General features: G+C 41.3%; 1 protein-coding gene across 1 annotated transcript in view; it reads left to right on the top strand.

Moving 5' to 3' along the window:
- The first annotated feature begins 83 nt into the window (after positions 1–83).
- Positions 84–23,585, top strand: part of LOC102438527 (CUGBP Elav-like family member 2) — a 306,666-nt gene continuing 283,164 nt past the window's right edge. Inside the window, 1 exon segment of the mRNA XM_023758393.1 lies at positions 84–184. Within this exon segment, the coding sequence (XP_023614161.1) occupies positions 111–184 (74 nt within the window). The 5' untranslated portion in view covers positions 84–110.

The raw sequence follows: 23,585 nt of genomic DNA, 5'->3' as shown, positions 1-23,585 counted from the left end.
GCAGCGGGAGGGCGCGCGCACCTGTCCCTCCCGTCTCGCTGGCCGCGGCCGCTCGACGCAGGCACTGCGGCCGCACCCCGCCCGCCCTCCGAGGCCTCGTGCGCGCCAACATGACTTCTGCCTTCAAGCTGGATTTCCTCCCGGACATGATGGTCGAGGGACGCCTGCTAGTTCCGGACCGAATGTGAGTGGGGTCCCACGGGGACAGGGGGTCGCGCGGGCGTTCTCCCCGCGACCCCGAGCCGGCGGCCTTGGCCAAGTCGCCTTCTCAAGCCCCGAGGAGGGAGAGGCAAGCGCGGCGGCTCCGCTGCCCGGGGAACCCGAGTGGAGACTCCGGATCAGCCGCCGCCTCGGGGCTTCGGAGCCGGCGCTGGGCTTGGGGAGGAGGGAGAGCGTCCTGACCGGCAGAGCGGCGCGGAGACGGGAGTCCGGGATCGGGTTCGGGGAACCGGCGAGCCGGGCCAGCGAGGAACGGCCGGCGGGGCGCGGTGTCCGAGGGTCTGGGCTCGGGGATGGCCAGCGGGGCGCGGCGTCCCGGGGTGGAGAGCGCGCGTGCACGCTCGTGCCATTGGAATTGCGGGGCCGTGGGAGCTCCGGTGACCCCTTTAAAGATCCCTTCTTACCAAATTATCCGCTCTTCTGACTTTCCATTTGCCAAGATTCCTTTCCTGCGGTGGGAGAGTGGGAGGAGAGAAGAGGAAAGAAAGAAAAAAAGGGAGGGGGCGGTTAATTATAAAGCATTACAATAGCCAGGTGTGCTCCCTGGCAGAAATTAGTGGTAATTTTTACGTAATCGTGGTGGTTTTGTCTGGGATGCAGCCTATAATTTAATAATTAATGTGCTTCTGGTTGTTTTACGTGTCGTCAAACGAGGGTAGTTTATTGGGAGAAGTAGGGAGCTGGGGTTCCTGAGGAAAGGGAAGTATGCCACATTTTTATCTGGTTGGTTAGTCTTGATGGTGCCTGAGCTGGTAAGAGAAACTTTGATCCCCTCAGCAGGACCTATCTGTGTGTCAGGCGTGTGGTGGAAGGAAAACCTGAAGAGAGAGAACAGGGATTGCCAGAAGTGGGTCTAAAAGGTCTGTGTCCATTTAGAACTGGAATATGTGAAATTGTCAATTATCGGGCAAGATTTTTGGTAGTGAATCCAGGCTACAATTAATCTAGGCAAAAGGACTGCCATCCTTGGTAAGAGTCCACATAGAATGTTCCCTATTCTGCACACTGTTAAGACTTAACATCCATATTCTTTCTGGCACATTACTGTACTTGTAGCAATTTTCATGCCATTCCGAGCTTTATGATCCATTTCCCTGGCAACTAACTTTCCCCTACGGTGCTAGATTCTTTTTCTTGTATGTTAAATGTTATGAGTTGAGAGATTCTTGAGAAACTCCGCAGCGGCCAATTATTTGAGCCCCCAGGAATTTTTTTTTAATGGGGGCAGGGGATGATAGTATCTGTTAAATGAGAATTGTCTTTTCACTCGATATTAAGAACATTAACTTGCTTGTACACACGATCAGGTTCATTATCTCAACTAAGGTAATCAGATAATATAAATTAAAATATTGAATTTCTTTTTGGCAGTTTTCTCAGAGAAATTAATCTTGGTTAGTAACATTCCCATGATAGTTGTTTTAAAAGGGCTCTGTCTTGTCCTCCTTAAATGTGTGTGTGTGTGTGTGTACGTGCGTGCTATATAGATATATAATAGATGTTTGACCATTAGCTTTTGAAAGTTTTGTGTGTTTTCTCCTCTCTAGAGGAATGTGGGGCTGAACTGAAGGATTGGCTTATCATGATTTTGAATTTATGGTCACCTGCTATGTAAGTGGCCATAATATATCTAGCTAATGAATGCTCTGTGAATTTAAAGTGTTAGTGGCCTCTGAAAGGTGCTGTCTCTTGTCAGTTAAATTATGAAAGTTTAATTTGTCCTTTTCATTAGGTGGATAAAGGTGGCTTGTTCAAAATATTTGCTCTGAATAGAGCCTTTGTATTTTAGCCACAGAATATCCATACAAATCCTAAGGTCACTTCTACCCCACTTCTCTTCCAGATGTTAGTTATTTCCAAATGATGTCCTTTGGCATCAAACTTAAATTGTTTTCAGGGTTTGCCAACTATTGCTTAATTGACCTTTTACAAATAGAGGAAAAGTAGAGGATATGTAAATGATGATCTTCTTATTTGTCTCCTTAGCCCTGAGAATACTGTACCAGGTTTTCCGAAAGAGTTTGCAATTAACTCACATTAGAAACTAACGTTGGGGATATTGAAGGGTGTGGGGGAGGGCATTGGTCAATTGAAAATACTTTGGCCACATTCATACAGTTGATATGATAGCTGGCTTTAATGTTGTCCAGACCAGTTATCATGTATGGTATATTGCCCTTTGCATTGAATTTCAGTTGGCTAGATATTGGCCTGTTCCTATAAGGAAGTTAAATAAAGCATAGGGGCTTTACTTGTGCTGATTTCTTTTAGAGCAGTAGGATGTATTTTTGATGGCATTTTCCCAGGAGAATGAATACATTAGATAAGTTTGTAAGATGTAATATGTTTGAGTCCTGGAGGCAGATGAATAAATAGCTTTGGAGGTGAATTATTACGCTTCGTGGCCCCACAAGCCATCCAGTGTTTAAAAAGCCCAGGTCACTGAAGGCTCTATTGTGGTATAGAATTATTAGGACATATGCTTCTAAGTCTTGGGGTTTTAATATTCATTAATAAACTGTACGTGGAAATGGACCCTTTAAATTATCTTAACTAGTAAAGTTTTGTTGTATCATGTGCAATAAAGATGAAAATAAAATAGAAACTTTTTTTTTAAAAATCTGTTCTAAACTGGGGTAGCTGGTTTTGGATTGGTCTTGGGGGTTTCCTCCTTTGTCTCACCTTTTTAATGATCATATATGCATTTAGGGTTTCTAAAAGTTTTTTAAAATTTTGAACAAAAATATAAGAAATAATATCTTGGAAGTGAGAAATTACAGGTGGGAAAATCTATAAATGCAACTGCAAAAGTACTAATTCAGATTGTGATGTTAAAATAACATGCTGAGAAGAAGCTACCAATAAATTAAAATGAAATCTTATTTTTTTCCCCCACAATCGGTAAGTAACCTTATTGAAAATGACAAAAGTTATCCTGAGTGTAAATTCATCAATTTGATGAGTTCTCCTGCTGTTCATTAAATCCTTCCAAGTATAAGGATAACTAGGAATATCTATTTGTGTCTAATTGAACTGAAACTTGGTTCTAGGATTGTCATTGTTAAAGTTGAAAGGGGCGTTAGAGACCATCTCATCGGCCCTTGTTTTATAGATTAAGAAATTATTAGAGGGACAACGAGACCAGTCCAAGAAGGCAACATAATTACTGCTTTCCCCCTTTCCCCCCTGATATGCCAAAAATGTGAGTCATTAATTGAATGCCTGCTATGTCTCAAGACACTTTATCTACAGTCTCTAACCTTCACAGTAGATCTGCAGAGTGGTTATTACACTCATTACCCAGGTAATCCTTAAAGAGGTGACATGCTTGCCTGTGCCACATAGGCAGGAAGTGGAAAAGCTGTGGATGGCTTGTGGGTGTGTGTTACATAAATGCATGCTCACATGTTAATTCGAGAGAAGAGAGATCAGTGAACTAAATAGGCCTTTATTTTTGTCAGAAAAACAAAATGGTGCCACGTGGGAATGATTGAGCATTATAGGAAATGCATACCAAGTTTTCAGACTTCACTATCTAATTTTATTTAAATTGAGTTTATTCTCTGATTTGATTCAAATTTGCACAGTATTCCATATTTCAGTTAAAGAGAATCTGTTTTAATTAAAGATATATTTTTGTTTATACAGTACCAGCAAAACGAAAGTCAGAAGCAGTGTGTCCTTTTTTTTTTTTTAGATGGCATTTAAAGTGTTTTTGGAAAATGCCGTTATAAATAATAAAGTACAGAGATTACTGAGATTTATCACCTGATCCATGATGGTCATGAGAGAAAATTAAAACGAGGAGACTCCAAAGAAAAGATCTATGCATATAGTTCTTCAAAGATATTTTAGAAATATTATTTTTTCAGGTGGGACTTCTCAGGTAACACTGCATATTTTCATATCACCTGCCTCCTGAGACCCAAAGCTCACCCCACATCGGCATTCAGAACACTAATGCTATCTTTGATCTGGGTGAGAGGTATTACTGTACTTGTTAAGTCTTGCTGTTTAATTGTAATTTGCTGGATTGAGGTTACTTTGGCATCTGTTGTGGAGATGCAGGGAACTGGGGGGAACAAAAACCTTGCAAAAACAAGATAAAAAGGACATAGGATTTTCAGATATGAACCTAGTAATTAAGATGTCATGGGACCACTTAGAATGTTTTTCACCTCAGTGTTGTTCCTACCCAACAACAGCAATAATAACAGTATATTTGGCCTCTGATAAAAGACTGCATTCGTACTCTCCATCCCCCGCCTTTTCTTTTTAACACAAACCCCCAAACTTTTCTTTCTCTTTACCCCTTGTGGTTTGTTTCTTACAAGTTAAACACTCATTCACTTCTTATAAAAAGACAGGTAATGTTTGGGCATACACAATAATCTGGTAAACTGTCAGTCAACCAGCATACATATGATAGGTATTTGTGCCAAAATTTGGGTGGAGTTCCTTGAGGAGGCTTATGGGTAGACTCAGGAGACCAAATATCAACAGGGGTCTGATGTCACCGTAGTGAATGAAAGACAAACCTCGCAACTGCTAAACAACACTGTGAACATCCCTTATCGTGCTGGCATTTCAGTGGGAACTTGATATTTTCAAGGAGTTGCAAGGAGAGGAGTTACTAAGCCATTCATATGTTGCACTTCCTGTGCTGAACTTCACCCAAACTTCGTCTGTATTTCCAGTTTAGAGTGTTAATGCCAGCGGGTTCTGTTTTTTTCGGGGGGGGGGGGTCCCATTTTGCTTTTTGTTTGAAGATTAGGACACCACAAAGGAGTCAGCCATTTGTCCGTATAGGATGTGTTCTAGGAAACTGCAGAAGGGAGTGCTGGGAAGGTTGTACCGATTGGCAGTTCATCAGCACCTGCACGTGCTCATGCCCTCGTGTCTGTGCCACTACCGGGGAGGGATGGTAATCTAACAAAGCCAACATCAGCCCTGTGCTACTTGTGTAGCAGAGCAGAAAATGTATTTTTATTTTTCCCTAAGAAAAAGCTCTTGCTCAATCTAAGAGAAATGGAGTTGTGCACTCCTGGAAAAACCTTTGAGGGAAACAAAAACCAATTAGCTCAGTAAATGTGCCGCTCTCAGGTAATTGTCAAATGATTATTCCCCTTCAGCGTCATCACTGTTTAATTGTGCCATCCAATATTCTGCTCTGAATGCGGATGGGAAGGGATGGAAACCTCACTTCCCTCCTGGGATTTCCTTTTTCATTTACTGCGAGCCTGAGACTCCTCTTAAAGGACTTTTAAAAGAAAGGGGAGACGTTGAGCCTCTTTCCTCTTCCCATTTGTCCTAAGTCACAACAGAAAGTGGTTACTCCCACTAGCTTTGTGGAAATGCAGTTCCAGTTATGCAGCTGAAATGCCAGTGAGCCTGTCTGAGATTTCCACTGTCGCTCTGCGACACCCAGAGCTTTATGAACGGTCTGTTTTCGGAAGTGCAGGTTGTATATTATGCTCTGAGACTGAGAGCGATGCTTTCAAATCGGCTGATGATGTAAAATGGAATGCTAATAAATATGTAATCATATGGCTCTCAAAATGACAGATGAGTACAAGTTCGGGTGTGTTTTTTTTGTTGTTGTTGTTGTTAAATTTTAATTACTCCTTGGAATGAATGCCTCAAAGCTAACTTGCCAGCAAATTATTAGACTCATTTTTCCCCCTCCTGAAGATGTATGTAAATTAAGTTTAGGCTGCATGTGGACTAAAATACCATTTCAGTTTATTATTCTGGACTTTTCCACCAGACTCATTTGGCTTTTTACATAAGGTCAGATTTTAAATAAAGAAATCTATTCTGATGAGACCTCAGTTTAAATGAGCTGTGCTCCCTTTCGTGAAGAGTCGTATAGATAGATGACCTATACGTAGGATTTCTTTGACTAATTGTGCTTTAAAGAGGGGAATGCAGAATGTTTTGATTTTAAGCCTTAGTAATGAGAGAAATCAAGGAGCTTTTTCTCTTTAATGAAACCGTATGGTTCTCTCTGTTATGGCCACAGAAATAAGTTCCCACAACCCACCCACCAGCTGCTTTGTCTGACATTTATAGGCTCAAATAAGACTGGCGATTTCCTACTTTCACATGTGATGGTGTTGACTCACTCCTCAGAGGGAATACAGTTAATTTCAGTTGATTTATTTAACATTTTGACATAACTTTGGACAGCGTGAAACTTTTTATTTTTTAGTACCACAGGAGTGAATAGTTCTTCAGCTTCCATCGTCGGATAAAAAATTCTATGATGTTATGCTGAAAGGCTTATTTTCCAGGTTTTCTCTAAAGTTCATAGCTTGACTTAGGCTCATTAAATTTTAAGGTGGTATTTTATATTCTTTTCCATGAATTATGTCTTTATTTCTCAGTCTTTCCCTGAAGCAGGAAAGTTGTACCACATTTATCTGATACAGACTCAGTCCTGTAGGCTAAAAGAGCAAAATATGTTTTTATTGACCTGGCTGTGGTCAACAGACATAAAATATGTGTGTACACACACACACACACACACACACACACACGTATATATGGAAAACTACTTATTGGGCATAATGCTTTACTTTCTTGAAATAACTTACATTTAATGGTCTTTGGCTATAAAAGTTATGAAACTGTTGCACATCATAATATGTATTTACATATTATTACCTTCCTAACTGAAAGATTAAAGATTCAGGAAGGTTTAACATCTTGACCAGAGATGTGCTTCAAATTAATGATACAGCAGAAAATTGGTCTCAGGACTAGATTTCGACGCTTTGGCCCAGAAGCTCAGAGTGGCTTCTATTAAAGGTGTGAAAAGAAGTTCACTCTGGTAATCCTGTCACACCTGACTGGGTGACAAGCTTGACCCAGTTTAGTGACCCCGTCTATCCTTGCTGCAAACTCCCTGGACCTGGGGCCATTTCTAGTTCTCAGTTACAATGAAGATGTTGCTACTGTTGAGATCTTTTAGGTTTAGAATAGGAAGAAAGAAAGACTTTTCCCAGGAAAATCTGGACAGTAAGACCTTAAATTGATTCTTTCTTGGGTAGACACAGCTGGCCCTGACCAGACTAAATTTCTGGCTGCTGCCCCATTTTATGTGACCCATTTATATTAACTCATAGCTTCCTGTCACCATTGAAAGGAATCCTTGAAATTGTGATTGTGTCTAATGGGCAACCAGCACATAAACTGAGCCTCTCAAACGGCTAAAGTTAAAGGAGATTGATGGACCTACGAGGGGGCAGATGGGTGTAAACCAACTTAAACACGCACGATCGCTCTCACACCCAGCTCTTTTCTCTCTGCATCTCCAGAGTAAGACAATGGTGTCACCCAAGTGAACAAATACAGGTTGAAATCTGACATATCATTTTCCCCTTGGAAACTCTTAGAGGAACAACAAAGGGGAAAGCTGCTATGAAAAAGCATAAAGAAGGAGGAAAGCTTTTGGTCTAAAGGTTGTATGTGTAGTATTTTGTTAGGTTGCTTTTTCTTCTTCCCTCCTGAGTCTTTGTGTCCCAGCTTAGATTCCTGTAGGTCATGAAGAGTATAGCTATTTTTGATGTTTCCTTTCTGCCTTTTTTATATGTTCCTGATTTTGTATCTTTTCACGCTTCTCTAAGATGAAATGGACTTCTCTAAGCCCAGTTTATTATCCGTTCCTGAGTCGTTTTCTAAATTTCAAGAGAAGGGGCCACATCTGTCCCCCACACAGTTCTGAGCATTGGCACCCTGAGGGGGGGGGGTCTCTGAACAGCTCCGTCACCACTGGAAGTAAAATTCCACTGGAGCAGCTGCATGTTTCTGCGCATAAAACTGTATTTTGACTTCTTCCTACATTATGGAAGGGGAGTTGAGTTTTCTGGTGGAGCATAAGGGTAGCATATTTCAGAATGATTAACTTTATGGATGTCACTGTCGTGGCCAGCTATATTTGGCTCTGCTGCAGCTGTGTTTGCTTTCTCAAAATTGTCACCAGGAGGCCTCCAACTGCAATTATTCCCTTCCGTCATGCTGGTAACATCTTTCCTTGCGACTCCCGTTGTCCACCCAGCCATCTTTCCCGGTGTCAGGATTTAAAGGCAACACACAAGTCCTTTGAATAGCCCAAATGCTGGCTAACACCATGGCAGCTCTATCTCAAGGCGGTTTCTTCATATGAAGTCATCTTTATTTTACATCATCATGCTCCCTGTCAGGATCCTTTCTTTTCACAAAAAGCCACGATTTTCCTGATCCTTCTTTTCCTCCTTTTCTCTTACTCTTGGATGTCAAAAAGTCACTTCCGGCATCTACTGATGGGCAGTGTCCCTTCCTTTTCTGTGTGATGAGGGCCTCGGAGCATGCTTTCACTTCTGACTGCTAGAGGCGCCTTAGAAACCCTGTGTGCAGAGGAGGTTGAGGGAAAACATTTTTTTTTTCTTCATGGAACACTTGCCATTGAATTTACTTTCTCTCAGGAAGAATCTAGGAAACATTTATTTTTCTCCATACAGAAATCATTTTAAGTCCATGGGCTGTTGGGTGAATTTTAACTTTTAGCTAGAAATCACTTCCTCTTGGATTGTTTCTGCTTGCGGGGGACACTCCCCCTGCCCCAGGATCTGCTCGTGTGCCTCGGAATGGAATCACTAGGAAGACTGCTCTGGGCCTCTCCAGCTCGGGGTCAGAAGGTAGATCTTCAGGGCTGAGCATCCTTCACGAAGCAGCAGCCTCGTGCATTCTCTTGGCTGTCTTCTGACTCGTTCCATGCTCCTTCAGATCTCAGGTGACTTGTCAGGATTTCTCATCTAGAAAATAAGGATAATAAGATACGCTGCTTGCCTGTCCCACAGTATTACTGCGAAGCTCATACCGGGAAAGGAATGACAACCTAAATATTTTATGGCTTCATGGTACTTAAAAGTGACCACAAGTTCATCTGCATTGCCTGGGAGAATCAAATACAATGGAACTTCATTACAACTGGCCAGCTAATGTTTCCCCCCTTGAAACATTCGTGCTTTATAAAGTCGCAGCCGAAAACCCAGTCTCAGCCAATAACGCAGTATTGCTCCCATATAAAGTCTCAGAAAATGCTCCATCCCCAGGACACCATTAAGAAGATGGATTTTCTTTTCTCTCCTCTTTCTGCATGGTGATGGAGAAATAAAATGCAGTTTGTGGGCCAACAGCTGTGAACTTGTGGTCAGACCTTCCCTTTTGGAATGGGGTGAAACAAAAAGCAATATCTCCCTGTCCATTATCCCCTGATGCAGGTTCTGCAGGAGCCCATCCCTAACCAGCTGAAACCGATTTTGATTTTCTTATGGGATGAGAATTAGCCACACAATATGAAGGCTGGTTCTCACATAACAGGACTCCTAGCCCCGCAGAAACACCTAGGCCATTAAGAGAACAATTTTGATGGTATGAATATGGAGGGGGAATTTCATAGACCTGCCTCCTAATGGCCTCACTGGGAGCTCAGGTCACAAAGCCTGGAGAACAGAGGAGGAGGAGGAGTGGAGTCTCTGAGGAAGGAAACCATTTGGAGAAAGAATCAGTGATTTTTGCCTTAAGAGGTGGCGCAGGGGGTGTAGGGTATGTATCCAGGTGGTGCCTAGCTGCAGGATGCATCGAAGTTATTCTGTTCTTGTGCTTTAACAAGCAGGCGCTAGTTTCTGCTGACACAGCCATTAGGGTCCTTGAAATCTAAGAGATCAGAGCCACCATGGTTAGTGGGAAGATTTGCTTTGCACGTTGAAGTCCTTTGATTTGTTAGATCAGACGTGATGAGATTCAGTTGGGAAGCTTAAAGCATGATCTGAGGTCTTTGTTGAGGAACTACCTCCCTGCCTGGCCGGCCAGGGGAACACTCAGCATCTACTCTGGCTAAGAAGTGATGTTGGCTCTGAGAAACTCCCCAGGCCATGAATGTGACCTCCAAACTTAAGGATCCCTTGCCTCACATAACAGAACACTTTGCATTATGGGGAACCAGGACCGGCATTGAAGGCAGTGGGGACGTAAGCAATATCAGAGATTATTGCTGTTTCTGAGATGGGGAAGGAAAACTAGCCAAGTCTAGCAAAGTTGGCAAAAAGAGATGGGAATCTGCCACCTAGATACTAGAAATGTTTCTGTACAAATTAATTGGTACTTTGTAATCAGCACATTTCAGTGTCTAAGAAGTCTAAGTTTATTGGCAGTCTTTCAGTGAGCCAAGATTTGGTGTTCAGCTATTACAAAAGGTGACTAAAATGGGACTGTTAGCCTCACAAGCCACGTGAAAGCCTTTTTCCTTGCCTCTAACTATGTCTTGTTTTTCAGGCCTATTCAGAACATAATACTTTTGATCCACATTGATTTCTAGTTGTCTATTCAATAAAACGATGTAGACCCAGAAGCCAACAAATGTTTTCTCCCATCAACAAAACTGTAATTCAGTGACAATCAAATATTTTTTGGTGTGTATGTTTCTCCTATTTCTGATGACTCACACTTTAAAGGACACTGCCTTCCCAATGGTTCATGTCCTGAAATATTTTATAATATCACTTGTACTTGATTTAGAGCATACTGTGGGACAGCCATTAGGCTAAGGGATTTATATAAATTATCGGTCATTTCCAGACACATGTTGCAAGGTAAGTTGTATCACTGCTATTTTGCTGGTGGGGAAATTGAGTTCTAAAAGGTGGTAGCACTGAATGTTCGAGCCTGTGTCTGTCTGTCTGTCTCTATCCATTTGCAAAGCCTGAGATAACAGTTTGGCCCAGAAGGTTGCTTGTAAGTCTTTTGAGCTGGGGGGGCGGGGGCGGGGGGTGGTTCTCAGATCCTTTTAAGACCATAAACAGGTTGAATTTGTAGAGATGTTGGTGAATTGGCAGCTGAATGGGTGGATTTGAGTGTGAAATATAGTTTCTTAGCTGCGTCCTGCTAACCTGCTTTTTCCGTGCTCTTTCACATAAATTGCTTGTTCTTGGTTTTTTAGTTCATAGCCAGACCACTTTCTGAGTCTAGGAGGCAGGAGTGTTGTAAGAGATGTCAGTAAAATGGGGAACCATAGCAATGTGGTGTCAAGATCTCCTGATGCCTGAGGCAGACTCTCACTTAACTGCCTAGATAAGGAAGCAATTAACATGGAATGTTAAGGTGAATTCCCATTCTTCATTTAAGATAACTGTATATTTCATGAAAAGGCTTCTTTTAAGGATTTCATTTAGAAAATCTGGATTTCCTTCCATTTACTTCCCACGGTGAACACTTGGCCTTTCTCAGGGGCCCTCCAGCCCACAGCCTTCTTGTGAATTAGAAAAAGGTTTTCAGGTGGAGTTAGGTCTTCTCTGTCCCCCTCAATTGGTGACTTTACGCAGTATCCTTTCTAGAGTTACATGCACTTCTACCTCCTTCTTTATAAGTGGGTCAAAATAGAGTCTGAGCAAGATGACAAATGGGTTTAAGTGATGGACAGTTGTGACCCACTCCGTTCTGGTACCCAGTCCATTTCAAGTATCAGTACATGTTTGAACTCTCCATAGGATTCTGGGTTTTCAGCAAATCATAGATATTTGTTTCGTGTGTAGACACCCAATGTAAAGGAAGGGGTACTAGAAAAGTTAGAGTAGAATTCATGTATGGGTTGGCCTCATCCACAAACCATTCCCAATATTAGCTTGTCGAAATGCCTTGGCGGGAGACAAGCATCATAACCTAAGAGGATGTGATTTGAGTGGAGTTTTCATGCCCTGTGTGCTTATTGTATTCTTGCTACCGATGCAAACATTATCTATAATTACATTTTCAAGTGACTGAAAATTGTAGGCTTTGTTGAACAAAAATACAGCCAAAGAATGGAATGTATATCTACTCCACCCTCATTATAAGGCTTTCAGAAATCAGCTGATAAGGCCCAATACCACATTTCTCAACTGTGTTTGAACACTTTGTTGAAGTCCTGGGTTCTCAATGAGGATCATATAATTGGAGAAGATGCTATTACTCTTCTGGCACTTCAGTTGCTCAGTTGTCAACTTGATCACAGCAGCACCTCCTCTCACAAACCCTCTGTTTTCAGGATGTAAAACAGGAAACGACATTTGATTGAGACCCAAGCGTGATGGGCCAAGCTGAGAGAGTTGGTTGGGATCCAGACACGGTTGCTGCCCGAGGGCAGGTGCTGTTGCACCCTGTGACAGCACGTTGTCTTTATGATGCCCTCCTCCCATGAACACAAAACCATTGCTCCTGCAGGAACCTACTGTAATGTGGATTCTTCCCTTGGTCTTGAATTCTGGCTGCGGGACAAGAAAAATATCCTGAACAATTTTGTTCTTCTAGACCAGTGATGGCAAACCTTTTGAGCTCAGCGTGTCAGCATTTTGAAAAACCCTAACTTAACTCTGGTGCCGTGTCAAATATAGAAATTTTTTGATATTTGCAACCATAGTAAAACAAAGACTTATATTTTTGATATTTATTTTATATATTTAAATGCCATCTAACAAAAATCAACCAAAAAAATGAGTTCGCATGTCACCTCTAACACACATGTCATAGGTTCGCCATCACTGTTAGACACTAGATAAGATCTTATTTCTAATTTCAGTGAGAGCTTAAACCACTTGGAATTTTAAGAGAGAGAGAGAGAGAGAGCCTGAAATGTTATACCTTAGTGTTTTGCTCACCATTGATTAGCATTTTAAAATCCAAGGAACCATGTGATAGAAAATGCTCCTTGGCTTTGGATGGAAAGCAGATGGGGGAAAAATGATGATGACCTTGTGAGTATTATTCTGTTTCTAAGGCATTAAATTTGTCACACGTGAAGGTTCACAATGTTATAACTGAAAAACTAAAAAAAATTATAGTGAAGGTTTAAACTAAAACAGAAGCAGAACCTTACTTGATTAAGGTGGCTAAGAAAACCCACAAACCACCTCAGATTCTGCTGAGTCCTGCTCTGACACGTAGGACAAAGATGTTAGCAAACACAGAAGGGCGGCTCCTAATGAAATTGTGAACAGTTTAAATCCATTTTGGTGTATGCCTAGTTACTTTTTAGTTCTTTTTCTGACATAAATGTAGTTGGGGTTCTGGCAGGCCACTTTATACAGTACTATGAAAGTTAGCAACCATATTCAGTATTTGTACCATTCATAGGTGACTGGATAACTTTGGGATCCAAGTAAAATGGGTTCAATGTAATACAACACATCAACAAGGGTTGTGGGATTTTTTTTTTTTTAATGTAAATGGACTGTTGGAGCTTTTGAAACAAGGCCTCGGCAGACATAGCCAGTCTCCATAATATAATTGCCCAATTGTGAGTTATAAATAAATGAGGGCAACTCAATTTGTGTCTTTCATGAATTCCCTCTGTGAATTACCACTACTCTCTCTTACGTTCAGGGCACTGTTTTTGACAGGTTATGTGTTTATGTCTCTAAGTGCCTGGGCTTTTGATAGTTTGGATTCTTAACCAATCAGCAACTCACTTTAAGAAATGTAATTAGCCGAGAACCAAAGTAAATTAGCGTTTAAGGTTATCTAATTCCCGGGGTTTCTTGTTTGCCTCTCCAGTAGCAAATTGATTCCACTGTGGTGTAAGCACATGGCGGTTGTACAGTTTGAAACACAGATTCAATAGTTAAAATTAAGTTGGACAGCTGAGGAGTTGAGGATTTATGAGTCACACTGACCGGTTATTTGGCGGAATCGATTGTTCTTCTGTCGTCATGTGGAAACCACCTAGACATTTTCTGTGCTGAGAGTCAGGTTCCTTTTTTTTTTGCTCCGTCGTGCCTGCCAGTGATCAAGGGTTGCAGCTTATATTAAGTAAGCTCCATTCTCAACACAGATATTGAAAGTATCACGATGTACAGGTTGTTGCCTGTGCGAGGGGTTACACCATTTTATAAAGTGTTCACAAAATAGTTATTACTTTAAGTCCGACATCTGTTGCTCTGAGCTTTAGTTGATCGCTATTGATTGTTTCTTTTTTGGAGAAACACGGGTTTAACATGAAGGATCTGCCCTGTTGTGTTGTTTTGGGCTATGTGAGATTAATAAAGGATTTCCTTGTTCTTGAAACAAGAATGTAACTGTTCCATCTTTCTAAAGACCTTCATTCTTCATCCTGTACCTTGGATGAGATGAACATTACAGTATTGCCTCATCCAGTTTTTGACATTTCTCGATCCTTCCTAGATTCCTTAAAATAGCATTTCATGTGTTCTTTCAGGACACAGTAGAGGAAGTAGTCTCCTGGTGGATGTGTGTGTACATGAACACTTTTACAGTCTTGACCATTTGGATTGTAGAATCCAGGTTGCTTGAGAGATGGGAGAAAAGTCAGCATTGATCGAAGCTGGTAATATTACAGTTCTTTCCAACCTAGAAAGCTCCAAGAGAAGTAGTGCCTACCTACTTCAGTCGGTTGGACGGGCCCTGGTGTGATCCACAGACTTCATTGCTCAGGCAGAGACATCGTTTGCTTCCTGCACTCCCTTTTGATGAGTTCTGTAATTTATTCTAGATCTAGAATCCCGAGAACAAGTAGGTACGGATGAAAGGAAGCCGATGGGTAGCAGCTACTTGATTGGCATTGCAGATAGGACCTCAAGCTTTTTCATGCTCTTGGCACTCAAGATACAGTAAGTCTGTGCCCTAGTTTCCTGTAACACTTTCTCATACCAGTTGTCCTGGCATCGTCCTGAACGGTGCCCCCTTTCACTCTAAAAAGTGAGTGATGAATGAATGATGTGGTCCCTTCTCATGCCAGACCCGTATCACTAGCTTTCTTAAACAGAGTGGGGCAAAAGTAGGTTTACAGTTGTTTGTATGAAAAATAACACAATAATTAATACAATAATTAATAAATAATGACGTAGGAATGAACTCTGTGTTTCGAATACTCACAACTGTAAACCTACTTTCCCCCCTACCCTGTATAAATGTATTTGCCAGCTTTTAAATGACTACGCATAGGACTAACCCAGCCTTTCTACAGACATGGTTGGTTATCCATGCTTTTAAATTTCCAGGAAAAGTAATTTCTAGCCTCGCCTTCTCTGACCCGTTCCCTTACCAAAATCCTTGTAAACAGAAAAATTACTCAAAATGTAACAGGGGTCTGGTTGGTGTTTCTACTGTGTTGGCACCCAGCCGGGCACTTTGGGATGTGCTGTCTAATTAACTTACATTTCTTTCTGACCTAAATCTCTTGTGCTGGAAATTTCTGTGGACAGCTTTGTCTGAACACTTCTTCCCTAGCACCTGGGCTCAGTGTCGGAGGACTCTGGGATGAGACTTTCAGGGCAGCCTGTCCATTCATCCCATTCCATTCATGAAATAACGACTCCATTCTGGAAACTTCACATAGGAGGAAGCTCTGTTGCTTCTGTTAACTTTTAACTGCAGTGTGACCAGAGCCAGAAAATGACCTGATGATTCGGCCTGTTTGTTCTCCCACTGCCCTTGGTGGAACAGTAACGGAAGAGCCCCATGTTATGACACCAGAGTGCCCAGCTTGATTCTTGAATTTTACCCTCTGGCTATTTTCACTCTCTTCAGTGCTCATTGGTCTTTCCCACCCAGTGCTGGAATTTCAGAGGATTGGTGAAACGTGTGCATCTAAAATCGATTTCCTGATTTTACATTTATACCCAGCTGTTTGTTATTCAGGGCAGCCATCAGCATGGGAGTCTCAGCGGACCATGTAATGTGCAGCTGTAGCCAGATGTAACGCTTCTGCTCCTAAATGTTTCCGTTAGAAGCTTAGAGAGGCAGGCTAGAGGCTGCTGATAACCGAGTTGCCTGCAGTAATTTACTCTCTGGAGCTACACAAATTCTGCATGGCAATTGTATTTCATGACCAACAAGCAGAGCAATGTTTGTGATCTCTTTCCCTGGTAGTAATGTTGACATTGTATATATCAAGTTTATCTGCACTGTTATGAAAGGTACTTGTACAGCTAATTCAAACCACAGGAAGCTGTCTGATCTGTATGCATACAGCAAGCTTGTACTCAAGAAACATCAGCCAGGATTCATATCAAACCTTGGCCTAGATTAAAATAGGTTCATAAACTAGTCTCTTGAACAGAAGATTTCTAAAGGAAAATAACTTTAGGATCATTTCTCTTCAGTCTACACTCAAACCTTGTTTCTCATTTGCATTTATTATTCAGATCTGTGTTTCCTTTTGTATTGGTGTGATGTGTCTTTGTTTAGAGGCTACAGCTTCTACTAAATTTAATTACTTCCCTTCAAGGCTTTAAATTGAGGGCAGGTCTATTAATTGCTAATTACTTTCCCTTGCCATTTACACAGCAAAGGTACAAGTTACTAATTGAGGGTCCCTTCTGTACAATGACAAGAGGCTTCTTCACAATATTTACCTTTATTTGGGGGCCAATTTTTATTTCTCTAATCTTATCTTTTTTAAACATAAAAGTGGACATTTTAATGCTATATTGGCCATTCCTCTGGACCAACGTTGTTGAGAGATCCTGGAGAAGGATTGGGAATCATATTTGGCTCTGTGTCGCCATCTGGTGGTGTCTTGATCTCTTTTAGCCTCCTTAGACCCGTTTCTCATGGGAAGATGGTATCCCTGGGTCTGTTGCTTTGCTAGTTTTACCCCACAACCTCTCTGGGGATTTAAAATTAGCCTTGTTCCTCACTGGTGACAGAGAGAAGCATCAGTATGGCCTGGTGCTTTTTATGTCATTAAGTGTTCATTGCATGTGTGCTAGATGTTTGGCAATTTTGACTATCACCTTAAAATTCCTCACTTGGCCTCTGTGTTATGTGGTTCTTTTTCCATTTCTGTTTCTTCTTATCTCTCATCTCCCCACACCCAGTTCTTCCTGCCTCCTGACTGTGGGCACCTTCTGTTACTCACTCTTTGGCTCCCAGCTTGTCCTTCTCAACCTTCCCTTTCTAGAAAGCTGATATCCTCAACTACCCTACCATAGCTAATTGGGGTAGGGGTAGGGGAAGCTATGTCTCAACATTTGAATGTTATTTCTGTCTGGATGTGTTTCTGCCTGGATGTGCTTCTGCCTCAATAGTCTGGTCTCAGAGTCAGTCACAGGAGGTGGTAGATGGAGCCTGTCCATCAGGGATGGCTACTTCCTGAGTGCTCTTGGGCTGGCCACAGTCCCATTTCAGCAATTTATTAAGAGCATTATGAATCCCAGGAAGGATTTTATAATTTATAGAAAGGACAGTAAGACCTGTCTCTTCATTTATTTGACTCAGTATTTCACAAATGAAATTACTTCCCAGCCCAGCTTTGGACTATTTAATTTTCTTCCTGACCTTTTAATCTTTGCTTTGAAATGTATCTGCTGATACTTGGCTTTTGTGTTGTGATGGTACTCCTGTTACATAGTGCTAAAACTTTTAATTTAAAAAAACAGCATAAAGGTGTAAAGAGCAAGATTGAATTAATGGATAGTGGCACAGTGAAAAGCTTTAGAACCCTTGTTATTACTGGGAAGTTTAGGTTTAAAGCAAAATCAAAGTAATTTGAGTTTGTGGTTATTGTTGGGTTTCGTAAAAATGTTCTACAGTGCCTAGAACTTCAGGTCACTATCCATGTGAAGTTATAAGCCTACCATCTCGGATAGTTCTATTGGGCAGAGGAGCCAAAGCCTGCATGGGGGATGCTGTGTGTCCCTCTGTCCCTGGAGGGGGTTGCCTCTGAGAAGAGCAACCCACACTAGCAAGAATGAGCACGGGCCAGGGTTGAGGAGGGTCCGACAGTTCAGCCCTTTCCCCACACAGATCCAGGCTCCTCTTTGTTGAGTCCTCTTGCATACCCTCTGGCCTCTCTCCCTAAGAGAAAAGTGCATGTCTTCTAGAGAGAACCTGTGTAAGATGGTGTGCACTGGGTTACATATGGCTGGGCTGTGCTGGTGGAGGTATGTGGTGTGTGAAATTGAGTGGTCTTTCAAACTGTAGTGCTTATTAAGTTATTGATGGATGGTTGTGGACTCAGACAAGGTGGGAAGATAATCCTATTAGAAAGTGATTACTCTTCTACCAGAATGCATTAAAAGAGTAGTAGTTATGGTGCTGGGACAGTAAGAATTCTGACAGGATTTCTGTGATGAGCCAAACATTATGCAGTCCACAGCTATAAAAATTCATTCTGGAGTGAAACATGCAATATCCTTTGCAGCACAATTTCATACATACTACACATATGAATTTACATATCATGCAAAAATTACGAAGAGGTGGAAGAAGACATCTCAAGGATTATCCTTTTAAAGTGTGCTGTAACCTTTTTATAAATATCTCACAAAAACTGTTTTAATATTTGGAGCTCTGTGTGTGGGCTTGAAATAATAATTATTTCAAATTATACAGGCTGAGTTTATTTTTATTAAGATATTTCTAACAGCAGTGAAACTCACTTATTAAACATGATTTTGGAATTAAAAATGGGAAACTTTACAAATTATTTGAAATGGAGGTAGGTAGGACCTTCTGTAGGAAGCCAACGGCCTTGTCTTCTCTTTCCATCTCGCACCCACCACCCTAAGCTGAGTGCGCTGTGCTCCCACGGTGTCCTGTATGTGTGTGTGCACATACACGTGAACCATGCTGCTCTTAATGGCATTTGCCACGCGTGTAATGGGAGCATTCTTAGTTCTGTTCAGTCTCTCCCATTGCACTGTAGGGCCCTGGAAGCAGAAACCAAGATTCGGTGAGCCTTATGGCCACAGCACCTAGCATTGCACGTGGCCCAGCGTAGGTGCAGGATGGAGAAAGTCAAGAACTAACATTGCTAGTATTAAAATGAACTGAGCAAATTCCCATGGAGCACCTACCATATGCTGGGATGTAGGACATAATGACAAAAAGTGTTTCGTGGAACCTGACATCAGTACTTAACTGAAATCCTCGAATTCAGACTCTGAGGATGGGGAGTGCCTGACACCGGACATCAGTGCTTAGTCATTTATCTCAGGAGACACTGCTCTGCTCGTTCTGTATTTGTCCACATACATGTTGTATCCCTTATGTAAGCTTTATAAGATTCTGAATACACATTGTTGAAGGAAACCTTTTGAGTCACACGTTTATTTTTAAAGCCACTCAGTGGAAAATAGATGATAACTGTGCTTCATAATTTTGGTCATTGAAGTAGGAACTTACATATCAGGGTTTGTTTATTATTTTTTGCTAGTTTTATAACAAAATAAGGAATAATTGTGAATTTATCACATTGTACCCTTTTATGCCTGTGCTCCTGGAGGAGACCATGGGCCTATGCCTTTCAAATGTGCAGGGAGAGAGATTTTAAAATTTGGAATGTAGTATATGTTGGGGGCTGAGGTGAAGAGGACTGTAGTGTTATCATCTCTATTATGCTTTCATCAAGCTAATGTTACTATGTCACCTCTACAGAAAGGATTACAAAAACATCCTACGGATGGAGAAGAACAAAATGTGTTGACAGTCTGCATTACAAATTGATTTTTAATAGAAGACTTCTCATTTCCTGGGAAATGGTCAATTTTTAAACATTTTATACTTTTCATGTTATTGACAAGGGGAACGCATGATTCTTCTAAGGGAACTGGGACAGGAGAAAGGGAAATAATTTCTATTCCAGTGCAAGACAGAACAAAGGGGTGGCATTCACGTACCTGATGCGTCTTCCCTACGTTCTCCTTGCGATTTGTTGCCAACAGGATGGAGATCATTCAAAAGAAGCATTAATAAGACTTAGACACAGAGTGTTGGGGGAAAAATAAAATAGGTTCTTGGTTATATAAACACACCAACTTAGGTTTAGTGCTTGATAAGATCTTAATTTTCTGTAACATTTTCACGGATAATTTGCATCATGTAGTAAAACAATAATTTATAGAAACTCTAAAGGTATAATTTGTATGGAATTTTAATTATGGAGTGACAGAACTCTTAGCCACTGGGCAAAAACTCTTGTGTCCTGTATTTCCTGTGTAGTAACTTATTTTGCTGCAATTATTTATCGTTCTGGTCTAGTTGGTCTCTTCCTTTTTCCAATATAATAATTTTAGTTGTTATTTCTTGGTTCAGCAAACATTTATTAAATGCCTGCCTATGTGCCAGTTACTAATCTTGGTGCTGGGAAGATCCTGCATCCTCGAAGTTGTATCCCCATTTATAAAAAAGACAAATTTGTATTCACCTATTTTGTGCGTTCACTTCTTTTGAACATTTCACCTTGGTACCTTCTTTCACTAATAGTGTCTCAATCTATTTGGGCTGCTAAAACAAAATACCATAGTGTGAGCAGCTTATATAACACACATTTATTTCACACAATTCTGGAGGCTGGGAAGTTCAAGATGAAAGTGCCTGCACATTTGGTTCTTGGTGGGGTTTGCTTCCTGGATTGCACACAAATAACTTTTTGCTCTATCCTCACACGGCAGAGAGAACACTCTGGTCTCTCCTCCGGTTCTTACAAGGGCACCAATCCCGTCATGGGAGCCCCACCCTCATGACCTCATCCAACCATAATCACCTCCCTGAGGCTCCACCTCTAAAACCATCACTTCAGGGGGGTTAGGGCTTCAACATATGATTTTGAGGGGAACACATTCTGTCCATAAGGAATAATGAACGATACTACCAAGACACAGAGCACACCCCAAGAGAGGGACGGAGGGACCACAGTCTACACTCGTAAGCAAAATGGAGTTAGGACGGTGGTAGTGTAACATCAAGACTGACCAGCTATAAATAGTGGTTTACTCTCAACACACATTCTTTGGGATTTCCCTTTCCAACTTGGAGCAGAAGCACTCAGAAAGCCATACCAGAGAAAATCCCCAAACTCTCTCATTTCATGACGCTCAGAAAATAACTAAAATTGCAAATATAGATAGTATCACCATCGTAAGACTTCATATTGAAAGTAGGACTTGTATTTCTTAGTTCTCTCAGCACATTTTTAATTTCTGGTCAATCAAATTCCACAAACTTTTCTCATTTGGTTTTTAAGATGATTTTTCTTAGGAAAAGTACCTTGTGTAAAGAGATTTCTCTGGGCTTTTTCCCACGACGTTTGCCCAGCAGGTTCTCTGTAGCCCTTTCATCAGAACATAATAGCAATCCCTTTGGAATGGAGTGCATCCTGGAGAGTTTGCAGTGAGTAAGCTGATGTGTTTGTATATTCACAGTCCATTACTATAGATATAAAAATAATTCTGTCAGGATTAGATTTTTATTTATTTTCCCTAGCTTTAGTTTTTTATGCTTAGCCCCATTATTCTGTATCTAGAGTTTATTAAAATTAGTTATATTATGATCGACTCTTTGGGGACAGTTATTAGTACATGGTTAGTGATGGGTAGAGTCAGCATAAACTAGACTGTGACAAACTATTTTTGCATGATCAGGATTTTTTAAATTTATTTTTTGTTAATCCTCACTAGAAAATATTTTTTTCCATTGACTGTTAAGAGAGAGTGGAAGGGAGGAGAGGGGTGGGAGAGAGAGAGAAACATTAATGTGAGAGAGGCACATCGATTAGTTACCTTCCACACGCGCCCCAACTGGGGCCAGGGATTGAACCTACAACTCAGGTACATGCCCTTGACTGAGAATCAAACCTGTGACCCTTCCGTATGCAGGCCAAAGATCTAAACACTTAGCAACACTGGCCTGAACTTTATTAATGAAGAGAAAAGGAAAGCTGGGGGCTTAGCACCATGATTTTTTAAAATTTATTTTTCAATTACAGTTTACATTTAATATTATTTGGCTTAGCAAAGGAAATTTTATATTCCTGTGGTTTCCTTTAATATTTCTGTTTTTATTCCATAGTATGCACTGTATTTAATTCAGAGTTTTATAAAGCTGCTACCATTGCTTTAAGTTGAATGTTTTAAACTGTGCACTCAAAGGTTCGAGTTCTCTGGAAGCAAGGGGCATAGTCAAGGTGGAAATGAGAACACGATTGGCAGGCATCATGGCCATCCCAGCAAACAAATGATTTCACAGTCCCTCTTGAATTGGAAGAACCACATTGATGTTTCTCTAACAACAGATTTAGCCTCATTTTCTTTCCTTTTATCTGAGGAGCTATGACTGGCTGTCCTTCCCTCACCCCTCTACTCTCATTCTTGTTTGGTTGGTTGTTGTTTTTCATTTTACAAAGATATAATTTGCATACCATCATAGTCACCCTTCTAAGTGTACAATTCATCGGTTTTAAGTATATTCACTGTGCAAGAATCATGACTGTTTTCAGAACACTTTCATCAACCCCAAAAGAAACCCCATATACCCCTCCTTAGTTGTCACCTCCCAGGGCCCACTCCCATTCCACTAGCCCCTGGGAAACCGCTCATCCATTTCTGTGCCTATGGATTTGTCTGTTCAGTACAGCTTGTTCATTTGTTCATAAGTTGATTGACATTTAGGTTGTTATGGATATTGCTGCTATGAACATCCATGCACAAGAGTTTGTGTGAACATAGATTTTTAGTTCTTGGGTATATGCTGGGTCATATGGTAATTCTATGTTTAACTTTTTGAGAAATTGCCAAACTGTTTCCAAAGTGAATGCACCATTTTACCTTGCTACCAGCAGTATGGTTAAGGTTCTAATTTCTCCACATCTTTGACAGCCCTTGTTAATGTCTGTCGCAGTGTCATTCTTAGTTATGTTTATTTTGTAGATGAGACGGGTAAGATAGCAAAGGTAAACCAAGGTCACAGGCAGGGCCAGGGATGGAATTCATCTTCTGATCATACTCACCATTCTTTCTGCCACACTGTTTCAGGAAAAAACGGATGAGACAATAAAAATTGTTCTGGAATTATCTTTGTGTTTCCCCAGTATAAGAGTAGAGCCAGTGGTGTGTCTCTTGACCTCAGTCTTTTCTCTTGAATAAGCAACACCAGACTTGAATAAGCAACCGCTTCCTCTTGTCCCCAACTTGAATGTGTTTAAGGCATCTCAGACTTGACTTGTCCCAATTCCAACTCTAGATCTCCCCGTCTCCATCTCACTCAATGGTACCCAGGTGCTCCACGCAAAAACTTTCGATGTTTTAACTCTTTCCCTCATTCTCCACATCCAGTCCATCAGCAAGGCCCGTGGTGGGTTCTGTGTTCATCTCACCATCACTCCTATCCGCACCATTTCTTTCTCACTACCCTGACCACATCACAGTCCTCTCACCTGGACTTCAGAGCATGCCGATTCCCCGCCCACACCCAGTGGCTTCCTTTCAAATCCAGAAATAAATCCGATGTCCCTGCACTGTCAGCCCTGAATGCCCCACCGCGCCCAGTTCCTGCCGTCTTCTGCTTACTTCACTCTCCCCGCCGTGGCCTCTTTGCTGTCTGAAATGCCAACC

Source organism: Myotis lucifugus, unplaced genomic scaffold, assembly GCF_000147115.1.
Source record: "Myotis lucifugus unplaced genomic scaffold, Myoluc2.0 scaffold_129, whole genome shotgun sequence".
Classification (NCBI taxonomy): Eukaryota; Metazoa; Chordata; class Mammalia; order Chiroptera; family Vespertilionidae; genus Myotis; species Myotis lucifugus.
The sequence above is the reverse complement of the archived record's forward strand: the minus strand, read 5'-3'. Positions and strand labels throughout refer to the sequence as shown.